Raw genomic sequence first — 16,422 nt, 5'->3', positions numbered from 1 at the left:
TTACTGCATCCACCCATGTTGTGAACGTCTGTACTAGCCACTGAGCTAGGTGCGTCATGTACCTCCTGTAATCCTCACAACAACCCGTGAGGTGAGTACAGCTTTGATTCCCGTGCGACTGAGAGGGAGACCCAGGTACAGAGAGGTGGAGGGGAGAGTCCAACCAGAACCCACATTCCAGTGTTTCTTAACTTCTTCATTATCGCCTCCCTCCAGGTCCCGAGGGCAGACCTTGGCGAAGTGGCCTAGAACCTAGAGTCCGGCAGCCTGTGGACACATTTTTTGTCCTGTGATATTGTGATTTATAATTTATATATATTGGGTCTTCATCCTATTTCTGGCACAGAGCCCCTAAAACCCTTGGAATGACCTAAATGATCAGAGCAATAGAGATGTTTTGATATTTATAAGAAACCCCTTTTAATCACGCCTGATATTATGTTAATGAGGTGGCTTTCAGAAACACCAAACTTGGGGGGCCGGGTGCCAAGGGAAGCAACCGTGTGATTGGAGGGTTGGAACTTTCAGTCCCACCCCCTGACCTCCTGGAGGAAAGAGACTGGAGGTTGGATCAATCACCACTGGGCAAGGATGTCATCAGTCATGCCCATGTACTAAAGCCTCCGTAAGAACCCAAAAGGAGAGGTTTGGAGAGCTCCCGGGTGGGTGAACACCTGGGGGTTTGGGAAGAGTGCTGTGCTCAGAGGAGGCATGGAAACTCTGTGCCCTTTCTCCGCAACTGGTCCTGGGCGTCTCTTGCATCGGCTGTTCCTGAGTTATATCCCCTTCTGATAAACCTACAATCTGGTAGGTGAAATGTTTCCCGAGTTCTGTGAGCTACTCTAGCAAGTTCATCCAGCCTGAGGAGGAGATGCAGTGACCCAGCAGCGGCTGCAGGTTCTCTATGTTTTATCACAAAAAGAATTAGCCCTCGCCGGTTGGCTCAGTGGATAGAGCGTCGGCCTGTGGACGGAAGGGTCCCGGGTTTGATCCCGGGCAAGGGCACGTCTCTCAAGTTGCAGGCTGCTCCCAGCATCTGCTGCTTGGGTCCTTGTGAGAATGAAACAGGATGACGTTTGTACAGCAACTGCCTTTTCCTGGGCGCCCCTCACTGCGTCAGCTGGAGAGGCCCCCTGGTGGTTGAAGAAACCTCTGGTGCTGAGAAGTGGTTTCAACTTACCGGGGAACAAACCCTCTGGCGTTCACTGTTCCGTGTCCCTGACACCTTCACCCGCGCACCCAGAGGGCCCGATGTACCCCTCCCCGCTGAGCTTGGTGTGAACCCACCACCTAGACTACAGGGTGGGGGCGCTCGATTTGGTTTCAGGAGTGTCTGCAGCAGAACAGCCCACTTCCGGGCCCTGCGGGCCTGGGTTGGGGTCAGCTGTCACCCTAAGAGGGTTGAGAATGAGCTAAAAACCAGGTCATCTCATCCCAGGGGCCAGCCACTCAGTGGATTAGAATTTGAGTGCGAGTGGCCTTTTGTGGAAGTGGCAAAGCAGTGAAGACCCAGGATTTGACAGCGCCCGGGTCTGGGAAAGGGGTGTGGGGAGCAGTGCTGAGCTTTTCAGAGGCCAAGAATTCCTCTTGATGGTTTTTTTCAATATGTTTTTATTGATTTCAGAGAGGAAGCAAGAGGGAGAGCGATAGAAACATCCCTGATGAGAGAGAATCATTGATCGGCTGCCTCCCGCAAGTCCCCTACTGGGGATCGAGCCCACAACCTGGGCATGTGCCCTTGACCGGAATCAAACCTGGGACCTTTCAGTTGGCAGGCTGACGTTTTATCCACTGAGCGAAACCGGCTAGGGCTCCTCTTGATGGTTTTAAGAAGGGTTCTTCAGTTGTGTTCTTGGATGGGGCATCGAAATCCCATTTTAAACGCACGCTGCATCCATTTCTGATTGATTTTTGTTTATCTAGAGCAGGGGTCCTCAAACTACGGCCCGTGGGCCACATGCAAATACAAATATTGTATTTGTTCCTGTTTTGTTTTTTTACTTCAAAATAAGATATGTGCAGTGTGCATAGGAAGTTGTTCATAGTTTTTTTTTTAAACTATAGTCCGGCCCTCCAACGGTCTGAGGGACAGTGAACTGGCCCCCAGTTTAAAAAGTTTGAGGACCCCTGATCTAGAGCCTCTGGGACTTGCCAAGTCTCCATCAGTAAACGAGAGGATTGAGGAAGAGGTAATGAAAGGGCTGGAGCCAGTGGGGGGAATGGGCGAGGGACAGGAGCTGCCCCCAGCCTGCAGAGAGGGGGTGCAGTTAGAGGAGGTGCTCACAGCGATGGCCACCAGGGGACTTGCTGGGGTTCAGCCCAGTCCAGTGAGAGCCCCGCGAGGGCAGGAAGTGCGGGGTGTGACAAGGCACGGGGTTTGGAACCAGGAAACCTGAGTGTTGAGTCCCAGTTCGGGAAGAGAGATTACTTGGATGGAGGTGGTTAATCCCTACTTTTGCTCTTAGCAACCTCACCCTTCCGGAAGGGCCAGCTCAGACAAAGGCCCAGCTGAGTGGGGCTGGACCTGCCGAGGACCCTCGCCCGCTGGCCCCTGCTGGCTGCCCGGCTGGAATCCGGCCAAGAGTGCCCAGTCACCAGACTGGAGGCTGGTTCTAACATGGCCAGCTGCACAATCAGATTCTGAGAATTTGCCAGGAAGCTGGAGATCAGTGATAGTGACCTTGGGGACAGGAGACCGGAGCCTGGGCACCACGCAGGGCCTCTTGCAAGATGAAGAAAGGGAGGGAGGAGGAAAGAGAGAAAAAGAAATCGTGAGAAGGCAAGAGCACCCTCGTCCTGGCTGGTTCCACAGTTCCCTTGCACGAGGCCCCTCAACACTGCCTCCTGCCCTCTGCTCCCGCGAGGAAAGCCCTGGTGCCACAGCCTCCACTTCTTCTACTTCTTGAGCCCTCACCAGCCCAGCCCCCTGGGAAGAGTGGCAGAGAGAATTAAATGAAATGATGTGCGCGGATGAGTTTGAGGGCTCACTCCTGGGGCTCTAACTCCCCTGGAGGTGCCCTGGGCCACCCTTCTTGTTGTTGTTGTTGTTGTTGTTCTTCTTCTTCTTCCTCTTCTTCTCCTTCTTCTTCTTCTTTTAAATATTTTTATTGATTTCAGAGAGGAATGGAGAAAGAGAAAGAGAGAAACATCAATGATGAGAGAGAATTATTAATTGGCTGCCTCCTGCATGCCCCCTACTGAGGTTGAGCCCACAACCCAGGCATGTACCCTGACCGGGAATAGAACTGTGATTTCTTGGTTCATAGGTAGAGGCTCAACCATTGAGCCACACTGGCCAGGCCCGTGAGCCCTTCACTTTCTCCACCCCTGATCTTCCCCCCCCCACCCCCCAGCATCCCAAACTGCTGCCACTTCTGTATTCAACTCAGGGATGTTCCCCTCTTTTCCAGTTTGTGTCCCCACAGCCCCACCTGCACCCCATCAGTCTTCCCTTGAGAGCAGGGCCTTGTCCATTGCTGGGGTCCAACCCCAGCAGGTCCAGGGGTCCCCAAAGGTGTGGACGGAGTTGGCGAATAAGGAATGACACGGAGACAGCGTTCAGTTGATCAGCAGCCTAGCCAGGATCTCTAGCCAGGATCTCCAGCCAAGTTCTGTCTAGGTTCTCCAGCCAGGTTCAGTCACCAGGTTCTCTTGCCATGTTCTATCCAGGTTCTATAGCCAGGTTTTGTCTCTAGGTTCTTCAGTCAGGTTCTCTCGTTAGGTTCTGTCTCTAGGTTCTGTTGCCAGTTTCTGTCCAGGATCTTTTGCCATGTTCTGTCTCTAGGTTCTTCTCTAGGTTCTGTGTAGGTTCTTTGTCTAGGTTCTGTGTCCTGTTGTCTTGTTACATCTGTATTTATACCAGTTGATTCCAATCCTATCAATCTCTATTCCAAAGGTTAGGGCGTTTCTTATCTCCATTCCAGGGAGTAAAGATTATGTAGCTTAAGCATGATTGTTCGTAGTTACAGTGATTAATTACCCGCCTGGCACTTAGTTAAGGGGTTTTATTCCCTCCCTAACTTCAGGGGAAAATCCCTACCTGGGAAACAACCTTTCTCAGAGAGGTGACCTTGGTGAAAACACATAGTGCCAAGAAGGTGAGCAAACATATTAAGAACAGTATGCCATATATGCCAGGTCCCTTGAAACAGCAAGGATGGACCGGCTCCCGGCAGTGCATCATGTTCATGCTCCGTGAGCCCTTCCTGGGAACACCTGGTGCCTAACCGGCCTCAGGTCCCATTGGACGACGCTCTCCACTGAGTCACCCATGTTGCTGGGAACTGCAGGGTCAACCTCAGGGCTTCCTTGTCCGTCACCCTGTGCTCAGGCACAGAGCCTTGGCATTGAACTTCCCGAATGTTCCTGCCCTCAGTCCTCTCCTCCCCACCTGGGTTTCCATTACCCCAGAGACTTCTTCCTGGCCGGGCCACAGCCTCCTGTGCTCCACCCTGCACTCTGCCTTGAGGGAGCTGTGAGGCCCCTCCCTTTTCAAAGCTGCCCAATCCCCTTGGCTTTCAAATCCCTTGGTGTTCTGGGCCCCACCCCTCCAGCCCCACCTCCTCCACTCCTGGCTTCTCCCCTTTTTTGTTTTGTTTTCTTAATATGTTTCCCATTGATTTTTAGAGAGAGTAGAAGAAGGGGGGAAGGGAGGGAGAGAAAGAGAGAGGAAGAAACATGGATATGACAGAGACATCGATTGGTTGCTTCTCAAATGTGCCGGGACCCAGGTACCTGCCCTTGACTGACAATCTGTATGTGGGCCGACGCTCTAACCATTGAGCACACCGGCCTGGGCTGGCTTCTCCCTTTTGGCTTCATTAACAAGGAACTGTTTGACCTTGAAGTGGTTCACCTCCCTACCTTTGACCCCCCCCCCCCACCCCCTCCTTTCTGCCTGGAAGGCTGCACTCACTCCAGCACCCCTGTCACCTCACTAGCTCTCAGTTTTTTAAGAAACAGCTCAGCCGTCACCTCTTCTCGCAGACGCGTGGGGCGCATGCAGGCTGGCCCAGGGCCCTCTGCTGTTCCCAGAATCCCTGTGCTTCAGTCACATCAGGGTGCCCACCGGGAACGGTAACCGTGGGCATTGTTCCCGTGTCTGCCTGCTCCCCCAGGTGGTGACGGACGGCCTGGCACTGCTATGAGCGCCAGGAAAGTTTTGGCAGCTGTGGACCTGGTTTAATGCCTGCTCCGTTCTCTTCCAGCTGCGACTCTGGGCAAGTTGTTTAACCTCTGTCAACCTCAGGTTCTCCAACCATGTGATAGACATAATCATCTCCACATCACAGGGTGGTGGGAAATTGAAGGCATCGCATGTACAGCCCTTCGCACCCGGCTGGGTTTGTGGGGACGGCTCCCTGGGTGTTAGCTGCTAATGTAACAGAACAAAACGTCTAGGAATCCCAGGGCAAAGGTGTCCGAGCATCAGGGCGGACTCTGCTGTTTCGAGAAGAACTGAGTGAGAAGTCTTGGAAAACAGCAGTAAGAACAACACATCTCCCTTAGCAAGTCCTCCTGCAAGGAAGTTGCAGGGGGAGACGTGCTGAGAAACCAGGAGTCCTGAACAAACCATGATTGGGGTTTGAAAGTGAAAATGGAAACGTTGAAAGGAAAGCGTGGATTTCCTTTGGGAACAGATGGGGAGGACTTGGGCCTGTGGAGACACTGGAGGGACAGATGGCAAAGATGGAGAGACTTTGGCGCCGGGTGGCAGCGGCGGCGGTGGGGCGGGCAGGGGAACGACTCAGGGCCCTGGCTGAGCTCCCTGTGGAATGCCACCCGCGGGGTGGTTGGTACAGCGGCCCAGGAACTGCAGCGTCGGACTTGCCAAGACGGCTCCAGAAATTCTAGCCCTTCCCAGGGGAGCCTGGGCTCCGAGAGAAGGCAGCAAATCGACGTTTCACAAACTCTCGTGTGTGTGTGTGTGTGTGTGTGTGTGTGTGTGTGTGTGTGTGTGTGTGTGAGGCGGCGGTTGCCCTGCGAGGTAGCAAGAGGGTGGGAACGATTCCCAAAAAACTGGGTAGGCGTGGGGACAGGGCTCAGCTATCGCCACTTCCCCCCAGGCTGCCCCTCCAAGAAGGCCAAGGGCAAAAGCGCGCCTGTCCGGAGGTCAAGCGGAGGCGCTGCGGCACTCCTCTGCCTCCCGGCGCAGCCTCAGTCTCCTCCTCCGGGCAGTGGGTCGGCATCCCCGCGCTGGGAAGAACAGCTCCCGTTGGCCCGCCCGAGCCGGCCCCTCCCCGGAGCCTCCCCGAGGGTGTGGACGCGTCTCGGTCTAGTTCCCACCCACCGCCCCAGGGGCCCGGACGGGAAGGCGCTGCCGGCGGGCGCGCGGGGAGGGAGCCCGGTGCGCACGGACCTGCGCGCGGAAGGTGCGCCCGGGTCGGCCGCGGAGTTCCCCGGCGGGGGCGGCAGGCCGGGCGGGGACGAGGTCCGAGGGCCCCGGGAGCGGCCGCCGCGCCGGGAGGTTCGGCCGCGAGCGTGACATCACGGGGAGGGGCCAGCGCGGCGCCCCCGGCGAGGAGCCGAGCGCGGAGGGCGCAGCGCCGGAGCCGGAGCCGGAGCCGAGCGGCGGGGAGCGCACGCCGAGGCCCCATGGAGCGGTACAAAGGTAAGGGCGCGGGGCCCCCGCCGTGTGCACCCACTTTTTTCCCGCCCCGCACAACGGGAGGAGACCTCGGGAGGGCGCGGGCGTCCCCGCCGCACCCCACGTCCCGCCGGGACTCAGGTGAGCAGAGCCGTCTGCCTCGCGGAGCCCAGCCCGGACCACAGCTGCGCTGCGGGCGGGGTGAGCGCACCCCTCGGCGGCCGCTGTGGCCCCGGCCCTTGGATCCTCCCCAGGGGCGGAGGGCTGGGGTCGGCGTGGCGCAGCTTCTCACCTGTTGGAGGAGCGAGGGCTCGCTTTGCGACTCGCCCCCAAGTCCCGGCCGCCCCAGAACGATGCTGGGGCCGGAGGAGGTCCGAAGGACGTCGGAACCGTCCGGGGCGGCTTCGGGGCAAAGTTGTTGGAGCTTCTTGCCCGGGCGCCCGCGGGAGTGGAAGGCTCCCTGGGGACCCCGGGAAAGCCTGCGCGCAGATGCACTTGGGAGGAGGGTGGGTGCGCAGCCCCACTCGCACCGGAGGCCGCCCCAACCGTCCCGCAGCTCGGGTAACTGTCTTTCTTCGAGCCCTTCTCCCCCTCACCTGCGCCCCACCCTGTCCAAGCAGGGGAGGGTGCAGGGATTGGGGGCCGAATGGCGTGCCCGGCAGGTGGAGCGCGTGGAGGCGCCTGTGCCAGAGGGCTTAGCCCAGTGCGCAGCTGGGCAAGTTTTGGGTTTGGCCCAGGCCCGGGATCTTGGCCAAATCCTGGTGGGCGGGCCGGCCCGGGTTGTGCCCCGTGCCCAGCTCGCACCCGTGCCCTGAGCCCCGGGCTGGAGTCTAGAAGCCTCGGATTGCAGACCTTTTGAAAAGCACTTTGAAGGGCTGCTCGTCAACGGGACGCAGCGGGCGCCTTCTGCCCCCCTTTCTTTTGGGAAAAGCCTCTTGCACTTTCCTTGTCCCGGACTCGTCTCTGCCAAACCTGACAGAGGAAATACTGTTACTATATTTATTTTCCCCTGGGAGAGAGCAAGAAAGGCGAATGCTCAGATTCCCAAGGAAGCTCACTCCCAGTAGTTTCTGTTTTCAGAAACGGACAGTAAAGAAACGTTAGGGACTGGCTTGAGTTCCCTGAGAGGCTAGCCCTGTCTTGTGTCTTTTGATTTTCCCATTGATTTTTTTCCTCATCTGAGTCACCTGAGTTACAGGTGAGAGCAAAAGACCTACATTGTAGACAGGGCTTCACGTGTAAAGGCTTAAAGGGCTTTGCCAGGAGCAGGGGAGCCAGCTGCAGTTACAGGGCGAAGTGAGTTGGCAAATTCTTTCTTTCTGTGAACCTCCCTGGAGCCTCTCACAGGTTTCTAACCGGGTGGTGTGTGTGTGTGTGTGTGTGTCTGTGTCTGTCTGTCTGTCCGTCTCAGATTCTGCCGAGACCATGTCGGTTTTGTGCTCCAATGACTGATGGCGCCCTCACCTAGTCCTCTCAGAACCCTGGAGGAAGCCCCAGTCCCTCTCCTTATAGAATGGCTGTTTGCTGCTCCCTCCCCATTCTGCCTCCCCCGCCCTTTGGGAGGGACCCTCCCAGGGAACTCAGGACTTGAGAGGCCCCCTGTTGGAAAGTGGGGTCCCCTGGGGTCCCCTCCAGCTCAGGGTCTGCCATTCCTGAATGGTGTTAGGTCCAGGTTGCAAGCTACTCTCTCAAATCAGCTTATTCTTCCTTCTAAGTTAGGGTACATCTGGGGTCTTCTGCCCAGTTATTATCAGAAGGTTTTTGTATTACCAGCTTTGGACTTGGCCCTTGACCTGAGAAAGGCTTCATCCTTATCTTTTCCTCTTGAGAGCTTAAAAGCCTCCTACCCTGGAAGTTAGGGGGCTTTGCCAACTGAGGGAGACGTCCTTTCCAGTTCAGAGCGTTGATGTTTTGGGTAACACATGTACCTGCCTCATCATTTTGCAATAAATCAGACGCAGAGTGCTAAGTAGCTGCATTTGAGAATTATCTGAATTGCAGAGGCTAATCTAGCTCATCTTTCGGTGTTTGATTCGAGAAAAAGCTCCACTTCAAGTCTCCCTGGTGAATGCTACCAATATGTTTACTATACCTGTCAGCCGAGGAATGTGGGGGTTCCCCCGTCCTTGTAAAATTCCCCGTTCTCGTGAGAAGCAGATGAGCTGTGCTTTGCACACTCACTGAATTACAATGTTGGCCTGTGCAAACTAAAGCATGTTGGGCCCAATCTTCAACTAATCAGCACAGCTCTAACTGGAATCTTCGTGTCCTCCTGCTTCTCAGAGGTTGAGGCCGGCCCCTTTGCCCCCTTTAAAGGTGAGCTTGGGCAATTACGGAATGACTAGGTATAGTGGCTTAACAACACAGTTCAAAAGAAAAAGCAAGTTCAACTAGGGCTCTCAGACATATGTTAAAATTAAAAAGAAGAATTCTTATTTGTGATATTTTTCAAATTTGTTATTGGAATGCCTCATTCTATGTGTCTAAATTCCCAACTTTGAGCTCTCCCCTCTCCCAAGTAAGTAGAATGCCTCAGCACTGTCTCCATATTCTCAAGATGTTTTCTCTTAATTTGTAAATCTTTTTAAAAAAATATATTTTATTGATTTTTTTTACAGAGAGGAAGGGAGAGGGATAGAGAGTTAGAAACATCGATGAGAGAGAAACATCGATCAGCTGCCTCCTGCACACCTCCCACTGGGGATGTGCCCGCAACCCAGGTACATGCCCTTGACCAGAATCGAACCTGGGACCCTTCAGTCCTCAGGCTGAGGCTCTATCCACTGAGCCAAACCGGCCAGGGCTTAATTTGTAAATCTTATCAAGCAGTTGATGTAGGAGAAATTATTTTCCTTTTCCCCAGCCTGCATGTTACATATTCAAAACTAGCCTGTTATTTGTAGGCTCTGGCTTGATTTTCCATGGCTTTGTAGCATCTCAGGAGATGTCTGGAGCTAAAGGATGGTGGGAATATCACCCTGTGTCTACTGCAGAAATATGTCCAGGCTTTGTCCCCACTCTTTCTAAGCCAGTGGTCCTCAACCTTCTGGCCCTTTAAATACAGTTCCTCATGTTGTGATCAACCATAAAATTATTTTCGTTGCTACTTCATAACTGTAATGTTGCTACTGTTATGCATCGTCATGTAAATATCTGATATGCAGGATGGTCTTAGGCGACTCCTGTGAAAGGGTCGTTCGACCGCCAAAGGAGTCGCGACCCACAGGTTGAGAACCGCTGTTCTAAGCCATTCTTCTAGCCAGCCGTGGCTTCTCAATCAAAAGCAGGGATGGGAGTGTCTTCCCAGGGAGTTGTCGTTACAAGTGATGGTAGCGTTGCTGCATCTTGTTTGTGAATCTCTCTGGCGTTGTGTAAGCCGTGCTAAGTTCTACCGGGCGCCTGGAGAAGATTCCTCTCCTTGGATGTTTACATACTTGTGACTCTCCTAAGGGCATCCTTGCCTGGCTGCGTGAGCCCATTGGCTGAACACGCCATGTGGTCAAGGATTCTGGTTCCTGCTGCTCTTCCAGCTGGTGAGCGCGTCCAGGGCCAGAAGTGACTGACCTGCTGAGGATTGCCCTGGGAACGTCAGCGCCAAAGCTTCCTGCGATTGCGTCACTCTTGGCTCCAGACACGCAGGGTGGAGAGAGTCCCTTGGATTTGCATCCCCTGTGTTTTTGTTTCTGAGCTGGAGCACCTGACTCCCAGGAGAGGGCAGGCAGTCTTAGGGTGCTGCAAGGTAGAGGTGAGCGGTGAAGCGGCAAGCCAGCGAAAATACGTGAAAGCTTATGTGGGGTGAAATCTGTGGTCAAGAAGGCCTGAAAAAGAAAAGCTGCTGAAAGAGTAAGAGGCTGGTTGATAATATTCATTTTCCCTGCAGGGGGCTTGTGTGTTCTCTTGTGTCTCCACACTTAGGAGCCCAGGTTTTTCCCTGTTGAAGTTCTAGTGGTTCTTAAACTTAGCCACACCTGAGACTCCTCAGGGGTGCTTAACATGGATGTAGGTAGACATTCTGAGTTCATTAGTCTTAGGCATTCTAGTTTGTAAAAGTTCCCAGGTGAGTTTAATGTGTAGCCGAAGTTGAGAACCATTGGGAAAAAAGATGAGTAATTACATACACACCTTCCTCAACTGGAAAATTAAAAGTAAGTGGGGAGTGAAATGGACCCTCCCCTCCAACCCCTCCCCTCCTCCCACCACCACGTGCCCACATGGTGTGTGCTACAACCGAAGCTTGTGATCCCCGCAGAAAACCGAATGTTATGCACCTTAAGCTATTATGGGCTTTAGAAGACTGTGGGAAACTGCTTTAAAACAATCTCAAATGTGATGCTTCAGAATCCTAGGCTCAGGGCTCGCTCATGATTGTACTTGACCTTGAGCCTTCCTGACTTTGAAGCTCTTTGTGTGGGAGCCCTTGATGCTTTGGCAGTGAAATAGTCTGAAACAGAAATACGGAGGGGTCACCTTTGGTGCTGACTGGCCAGGCAGGGTGGGGGGCATTCTTTGGGCCCTTCCCCTCTTCTGAAGGGGTAGGAGCTCTGGGAACTGGGCTGGTTCCCAGTACAAAGGGCCAGGAGGGGCCAACGAGCTTCAAAGCTGAGGAAGCTGTGCCAGTTTTCTTCCCAGTCCCTTTCATGATGGGAAATGTGCCTCTAAAGACTTCTGTCATTCAGAGAAGGGAGACTTTCCGCAAGCTAAGGAGGGTGGCGCGTCTGCCCAGAGCCCAGACGGAGATGTCGGGGAGCAGTCACGGTGCAAGGAAGAAAACAGTGGCTTCGGAACCAGGAGACCTACATGTTCTGTTTCCCTGGGCCAATCACTGAGCTCTCCTGTCCTCAGTTTCCCCATCTAGAAACCCGCCTCCAGTGTTTGTCTACTTGATTTCCTGAGCACTCGTCGATGCTGGGTGCTCTGTGGTCGCTGTGGACTCTTTGCAGGGAGGAGGCGGTCTGAAGTGAGGGAGGGAAGTGAGGGAGAGAATGTGGGTAGCCCAACAAAGGTCAGTTTAGAATTGTGATTCTTATAAATAAAAGCAATTTCCTGCTGAGAGCAGAGAGCAGCAGCCTTAGTGGGAAGGCGAATGCCATCGGCCGTGCCAGGAATTTGTTTCTCAAGGACTTTTGTAGGAACATATCTCCAAAGAGCCACCCTCTGGAACACTCCCATTTGAGAGATAGATCAACTAAGGCCTAAGGAGATTAAGCGAGAACTCAGAAAGTCAGAAACAGGATGGAAGAATTCTGAAAATCGAGTTTCTTTAAAGGGTAGAATTCTGGGGTTTATTTTAGAAAAAGTGCTCAAAGCCATTTCAGACTCATGTCTTAGCGCCTCAATCTTCAGGACTGAGCCCCCATGCCTCCTCTTCCAGGAAGCGCCCCTGTGTTTCTCTGTCTTCTCCCGCAACGTTAGATATAGCTTCATCAGTGCCTGTCACACTGTAGGTACTTACCAAGTATTTGTTGAATTAATGTCGCGTTGTCATATATATATATATATGCTTCCCCTGTTAGATTGAACTCCTTCCAGATGGGGGTCTTGTCTTTCTCCTCCAAGGGTCCTTCCCCCCAGCCCCTGGGACACGATTGGGGAATGAATGAATGAATGAATGAATGAATGAATGAATGACAGGGAGTGGCACTACGTATCCTCCCAAGCTCTGGCCCTGGAGAGCAGTGGAATCTTACCCAAAGGGAAATGAAGCACCATCTCAAAGCCACATTCCGGAAGCGGAGATGCCCCGAGCCTTCCCGACTTGAGCCTTATTTCTGTCTGTTCCAGCACAGGGGTGTTGCTGTCTGGTGGTACAGAGAAGGATCCTGCAGGTTTCTGCTTGTGAGTATGAGCCTGCCTGTGCCCTCTGCAGCAGCTCATCTGGCCTCCAGGGCTCCCGAGGGCACAGACCTAGCTGTGCCCACGCTCTGGATGGAAGGCTGAGGGATCTCATGGAGCCAGGGGCCGGCCTGGGCACTCCGGGGCTCGGGGTGGCTAATCTAGCCTTTGCCACTAACTCGCTGTGCGACCTTGGGCAAGTCAATTAATCTCTCTGGGCTTTGTCTCCTCATCTGTCCACATGAGGATAATGATTACTAACCTGCTGCACTGGCTGCTTGGTGGAATACCTCGTCAGAGCTACTGGTATTACTGTGAGGAAAGACAGTGTTCAGTGAACTCGGAGGCAGATGCTCTGAAACGCCTGTGACATGGTTCTGACCCCACCAGTTTCTGCCTTCCTGTTCCCAGGAAGCCTCGCTCCTCAGAAAGAGAGAGCATCCATGCATCGTCCCCGGGGCTTCCCTCGGATGTCAGTGGAAAAGGAGATGGGTGAGGAAGTGCTCGCTCCTAAGCCTTCTGCCTGGAGCCACATCCTGGCCCTGCCCAACTTTTCTTTGATGTCGCAGGAAGTTTATATAGGAGAGACCCTGACATTCTCACAAGAACTTCAGGCTCTTTACTAATTTTGTATCACTGGGCTCTCACCTTCTCCCGAGTGAATCTCAAAACAAATGGACCAAAAACCCCATGGAGAGGGAAGAGTAGGAAGAACGTATAGAAAATGTAGGAGCCGGCACTGCCCTGCATACACGGCATGAGGCGGGTGTGAAAAACAGAATGAGCCCAGGGTGTCAGACATCAGGGAGGAGTGGGGAGTGGCGCCAGCGGAGGCTCTGCTATTGTTCTAAACAGACCCCCTAGTTCTCCCCTCACTTCCGGGAGCCCCGCCCAGGGACTTCAGAGACAGCTGCCGGCCTGGTGGAGTGCGCCGAGCTCTCAACCAGCAGCTCACAGATCAGCCTGGGGACTAAACGGAGAGAGGAGAGTCAGCTGTCCGTCCGCTCAGCCAGAGCCACCTGCTGCTGGCCAGGCGGCCTCTCAGAGGCAGCTTTTCCAGGGAGGGTGGCCGGGCCATCGCTGTTTGCCCAGGACTTGCCTGGTTTTCCCACTGACATCCCCAGAACCCCCTTAGTCCTGGGCAGACAGAGATGGTTGGTCCCCACCTTCCCAGGCCTCCGCTTTATGAAAAGGCCCAGATCAAGAATTTGTTTTCTCCATCGCCGCGATGACCTGGAGCCAGTCAGCTAGTCTCTTTGACGCGAAAGCAGAAGTCCAAGCCGTAGAGCCTCACAGTGGGCAGCCTACCGCGGGTGACGCACACCAGGATGTTAGGTGAAAACAGCCGGATGCAAAGCCTGCACACTGCACGGTGCCACGTGTGCAGCTTTCTGGGAAAAGCCACACCGTAGGGGAGGAACAGAGGCCCGTCTTGGCTGAGGCTGAGGGTGGAGGAAGGGGCTGACCACAGAGGGGCACCGGGGAGACTTGGGGAATGATAGAAACCTTTAGTTTTTGAATCTTTAAGGCAGTGGCGGCCACAGAGCCCTGAGTACTTAGGAAAACTCAGAACTGTGCAATTAATGGGGCTCCCCTTCCCCGTGTGTAAATTGTACCCCCAGAAACCTGGGTTTAAAACAGACCCCAGCTGAAACCGGTTTGGCTCAGTGGATAGAGCGTCGGCCTGCAGACTGAAAAGTCCCAGGTTCGATTCCGGTCGAGGGCATGTACCTGGGTTGCGGGCACATCCCCAGTGGGAGATGTGCAGGAGGCAGCTGATCGATGTTTCTCTCTCATCGATGTTTCTAACTCTCTATCTCTCTCCCTTCCTCTCTGTAAAAAATCAATAAAATATATTTTAAAAAAACCACAAAACAGACCCCAGTAGCTGGTGATGCTGTGGTAGAAGGTGAGGACTCCATGCAGCACGCAGGTGGTCATCCCAGCTGTAAACAGAACCTGAGGCCTTGGTGTGGCCATGCCGGCAGCGATCTGGGGGTGCAGCAGAGAGGGGGAGGTATTTTGGTACAAAGCAAAAGTACTGACTGCTCGATGGCATCTTCAGTGCGGGGGACTTCTCTGTTAGGCACACGTGGTGTGATGGTGGAGGCTCTCGGTCCACTTAGAGAAATGGACGGTTCTCTTACCACCCAGGCAGCCGCGGAGCCCAGGAGAGCCATGCACAGGGAGGCCTTAGCTCCAGCTCCCTCCCGGGCACTCTGCTTCTGCACACGCAGGCATCTCGTGTATTGACGGTGGCAGCCTTTCTGCTCATCTTCTCTCCCCTTCCTCCCCCGCCCCCCCGCGCCCCCCTCCGCCTCCCAACAACGAAGTTATTGCATTGAAATTAAGAACCCAAGTCTGCACCATGCTGTTGCCTGGCTGACGCTTTGTGTCTGCCAGTCTGACTATGCTAGCTAGCTAGGACTGATTTTGAGAGGGAAGAACCCATGCTTTAGCAAAATAACACACCTCGGACCACGTGGTGCAAAGGCATCAGCCCTCCTGTTTCCAGGCAGAGGCACCAGCCCTGCTGCGCCTGTCCGGGAGATGGGACGTGGAATCCGAGGACAAGGAAGGGTGGTCCCCGTTTAAAAAGGAAAAAAAACCCAGGTGGCATTGGCTTTTCAGGGGGCCTGGGGGAACTGTGGCCCGGAGAGCTGGACTTGTCTCCCATCTTCCTTAAGTGCAGCTTGTTAGACGGCCATAGACCTTCTATCCACGAGGACCGTGTGGGCCCGGATCGCTTTCAACCAGGAATCGCGCAGAATTTCACCCGCGCAACTCTTCTTCATTGCAGACAAGTCACTCGTCGTCACTCATAAAAGCAGGTCTACTCCACCTCTTCTTGGGGATTCAGGAAGACGTGCAGAGTAGTAGCTGGTGCAGCCCTTAGTTCTAAACGGTCTCAGCTTTGTGGGGGGGACATGGAGGTGTGAGGGGAGGCAAGAAGCACTTTTTGTGCCTGTTTGAAGTGCAACTTCCCTGGTGCCCAGCCAGGCCTGGCTTGTGGATGGTCCACCTCGGAAGGGCCATCCTGAGGGCGCGCTCCTCATTGGAGGGCAAGGATGGGAGGGCTGCAGAGGAGGCACTGCGGAGGAGTGCACAGGCGGGGAAATTCCAGGCACGCCCGTTTTCTACCTGGGCAGCAGACTGTCGCCACCATCTCCCAGGACCCCCCCTGGCACGTTGGCATCCTCTGGGGCCTGAGGACTGTCTTCGCCTTCCTGTGAGACCAACAAGTGGACTCCTGCCATTTCCTTCCATCCTCCACCCCCATCCTCTCTCCCCCAGTTTTTACACAACAGGATTGATTCATGTGAACTGGATTCAAGTCCGCAGATGGGGGCAGAAGAAGAGATGGTGTTGAATGAGCTTATTGTTGGAGACCTCACTGACTTCTTTTATTGAATACCCGCCGTCCTGGAACATATTGAGTGGATTTACTCAGATTCCAAGAGGGGCCTTTTGGAAGGAACTCTGCCTGGGTGCTCGGTACCCCTGACGTCGGGGCTGGGACCCAGCGGGTGGCGAGTTTGCTCGGGGCGCCCCATCTCCATCTCTACAGTGGTGGGTCTTCTTGGGGGCAGATATTCTCAGTTACAGTCCCAGACTCCTTATGAGCTAGGGATGGTCCCCACCCTACTGCCCTTGGCAGTCAGGCCTTTTGTGGAATTCCCTTCTAGCACATTCTTCAAATAAATAAAGATGGACACCCCATTCAGTGCCACAGTTCACAGAGGGCCCCTCGTGGCTTCTGCGAGGCACGGATAGAAGAAGATGGGTGACATGACAGATCTTGGGCAGAAGCAGCAGGTGTTACCCTCACGCCGAGGGCTCGAGTGTCTGATGCGGTGTGGCCGGCCGGAGGAGTTGGGGACATACATGTATTTAGCGTGTTTAGGGGTGAGCTCCCTGCGGTTGGCGGTATGCAGGCGTGGCTGAGGATCATGGGCGTGTGATGGGCGAGTGCGGTGTCTGGATGGCCGCCACACAGTGGCTGT

At 54.4% G+C, this 16,422-nt stretch overlaps 1 protein-coding gene across 3 annotated transcripts in view; it reads left to right on the top strand.

The window, feature by feature from the left end:
- Positions 1 to 6,512: 6,512 nt before the first annotated feature.
- AFAP1L2 (actin filament associated protein 1 like 2) overlaps positions 6,513 to 16,422 on the top strand; it is an 86,315-nt gene continuing 76,405 nt past the window's right edge. For 2 of the 3 annotated variants that reach the window (XM_081104415.1, XM_081104413.1), the window contains exon 1: positions 6,513 to 6,610. In XM_081104415.1, coding sequence (XP_080960541.1) covers positions 6,595 to 6,610 — 16 coding nt within the window. In that variant the 5' untranslated portion in view covers positions 6,513 to 6,594. The remainder of the gene's footprint in view (positions 6,611 to 16,422) is intronic. The other variant, XM_081104414.1, reaches the window with a different exon arrangement.

Source organism: Myotis nattereri (genome assembly GCF_964212035.1).
Source record: "Myotis nattereri genome assembly, chromosome: 13".
In the NCBI taxonomy this organism is placed as follows: Eukaryota; Metazoa; Chordata; class Mammalia; order Chiroptera; family Vespertilionidae; genus Myotis; species Myotis nattereri.
This window is presented reverse-complemented; position numbering and strand designations above follow the sequence as displayed.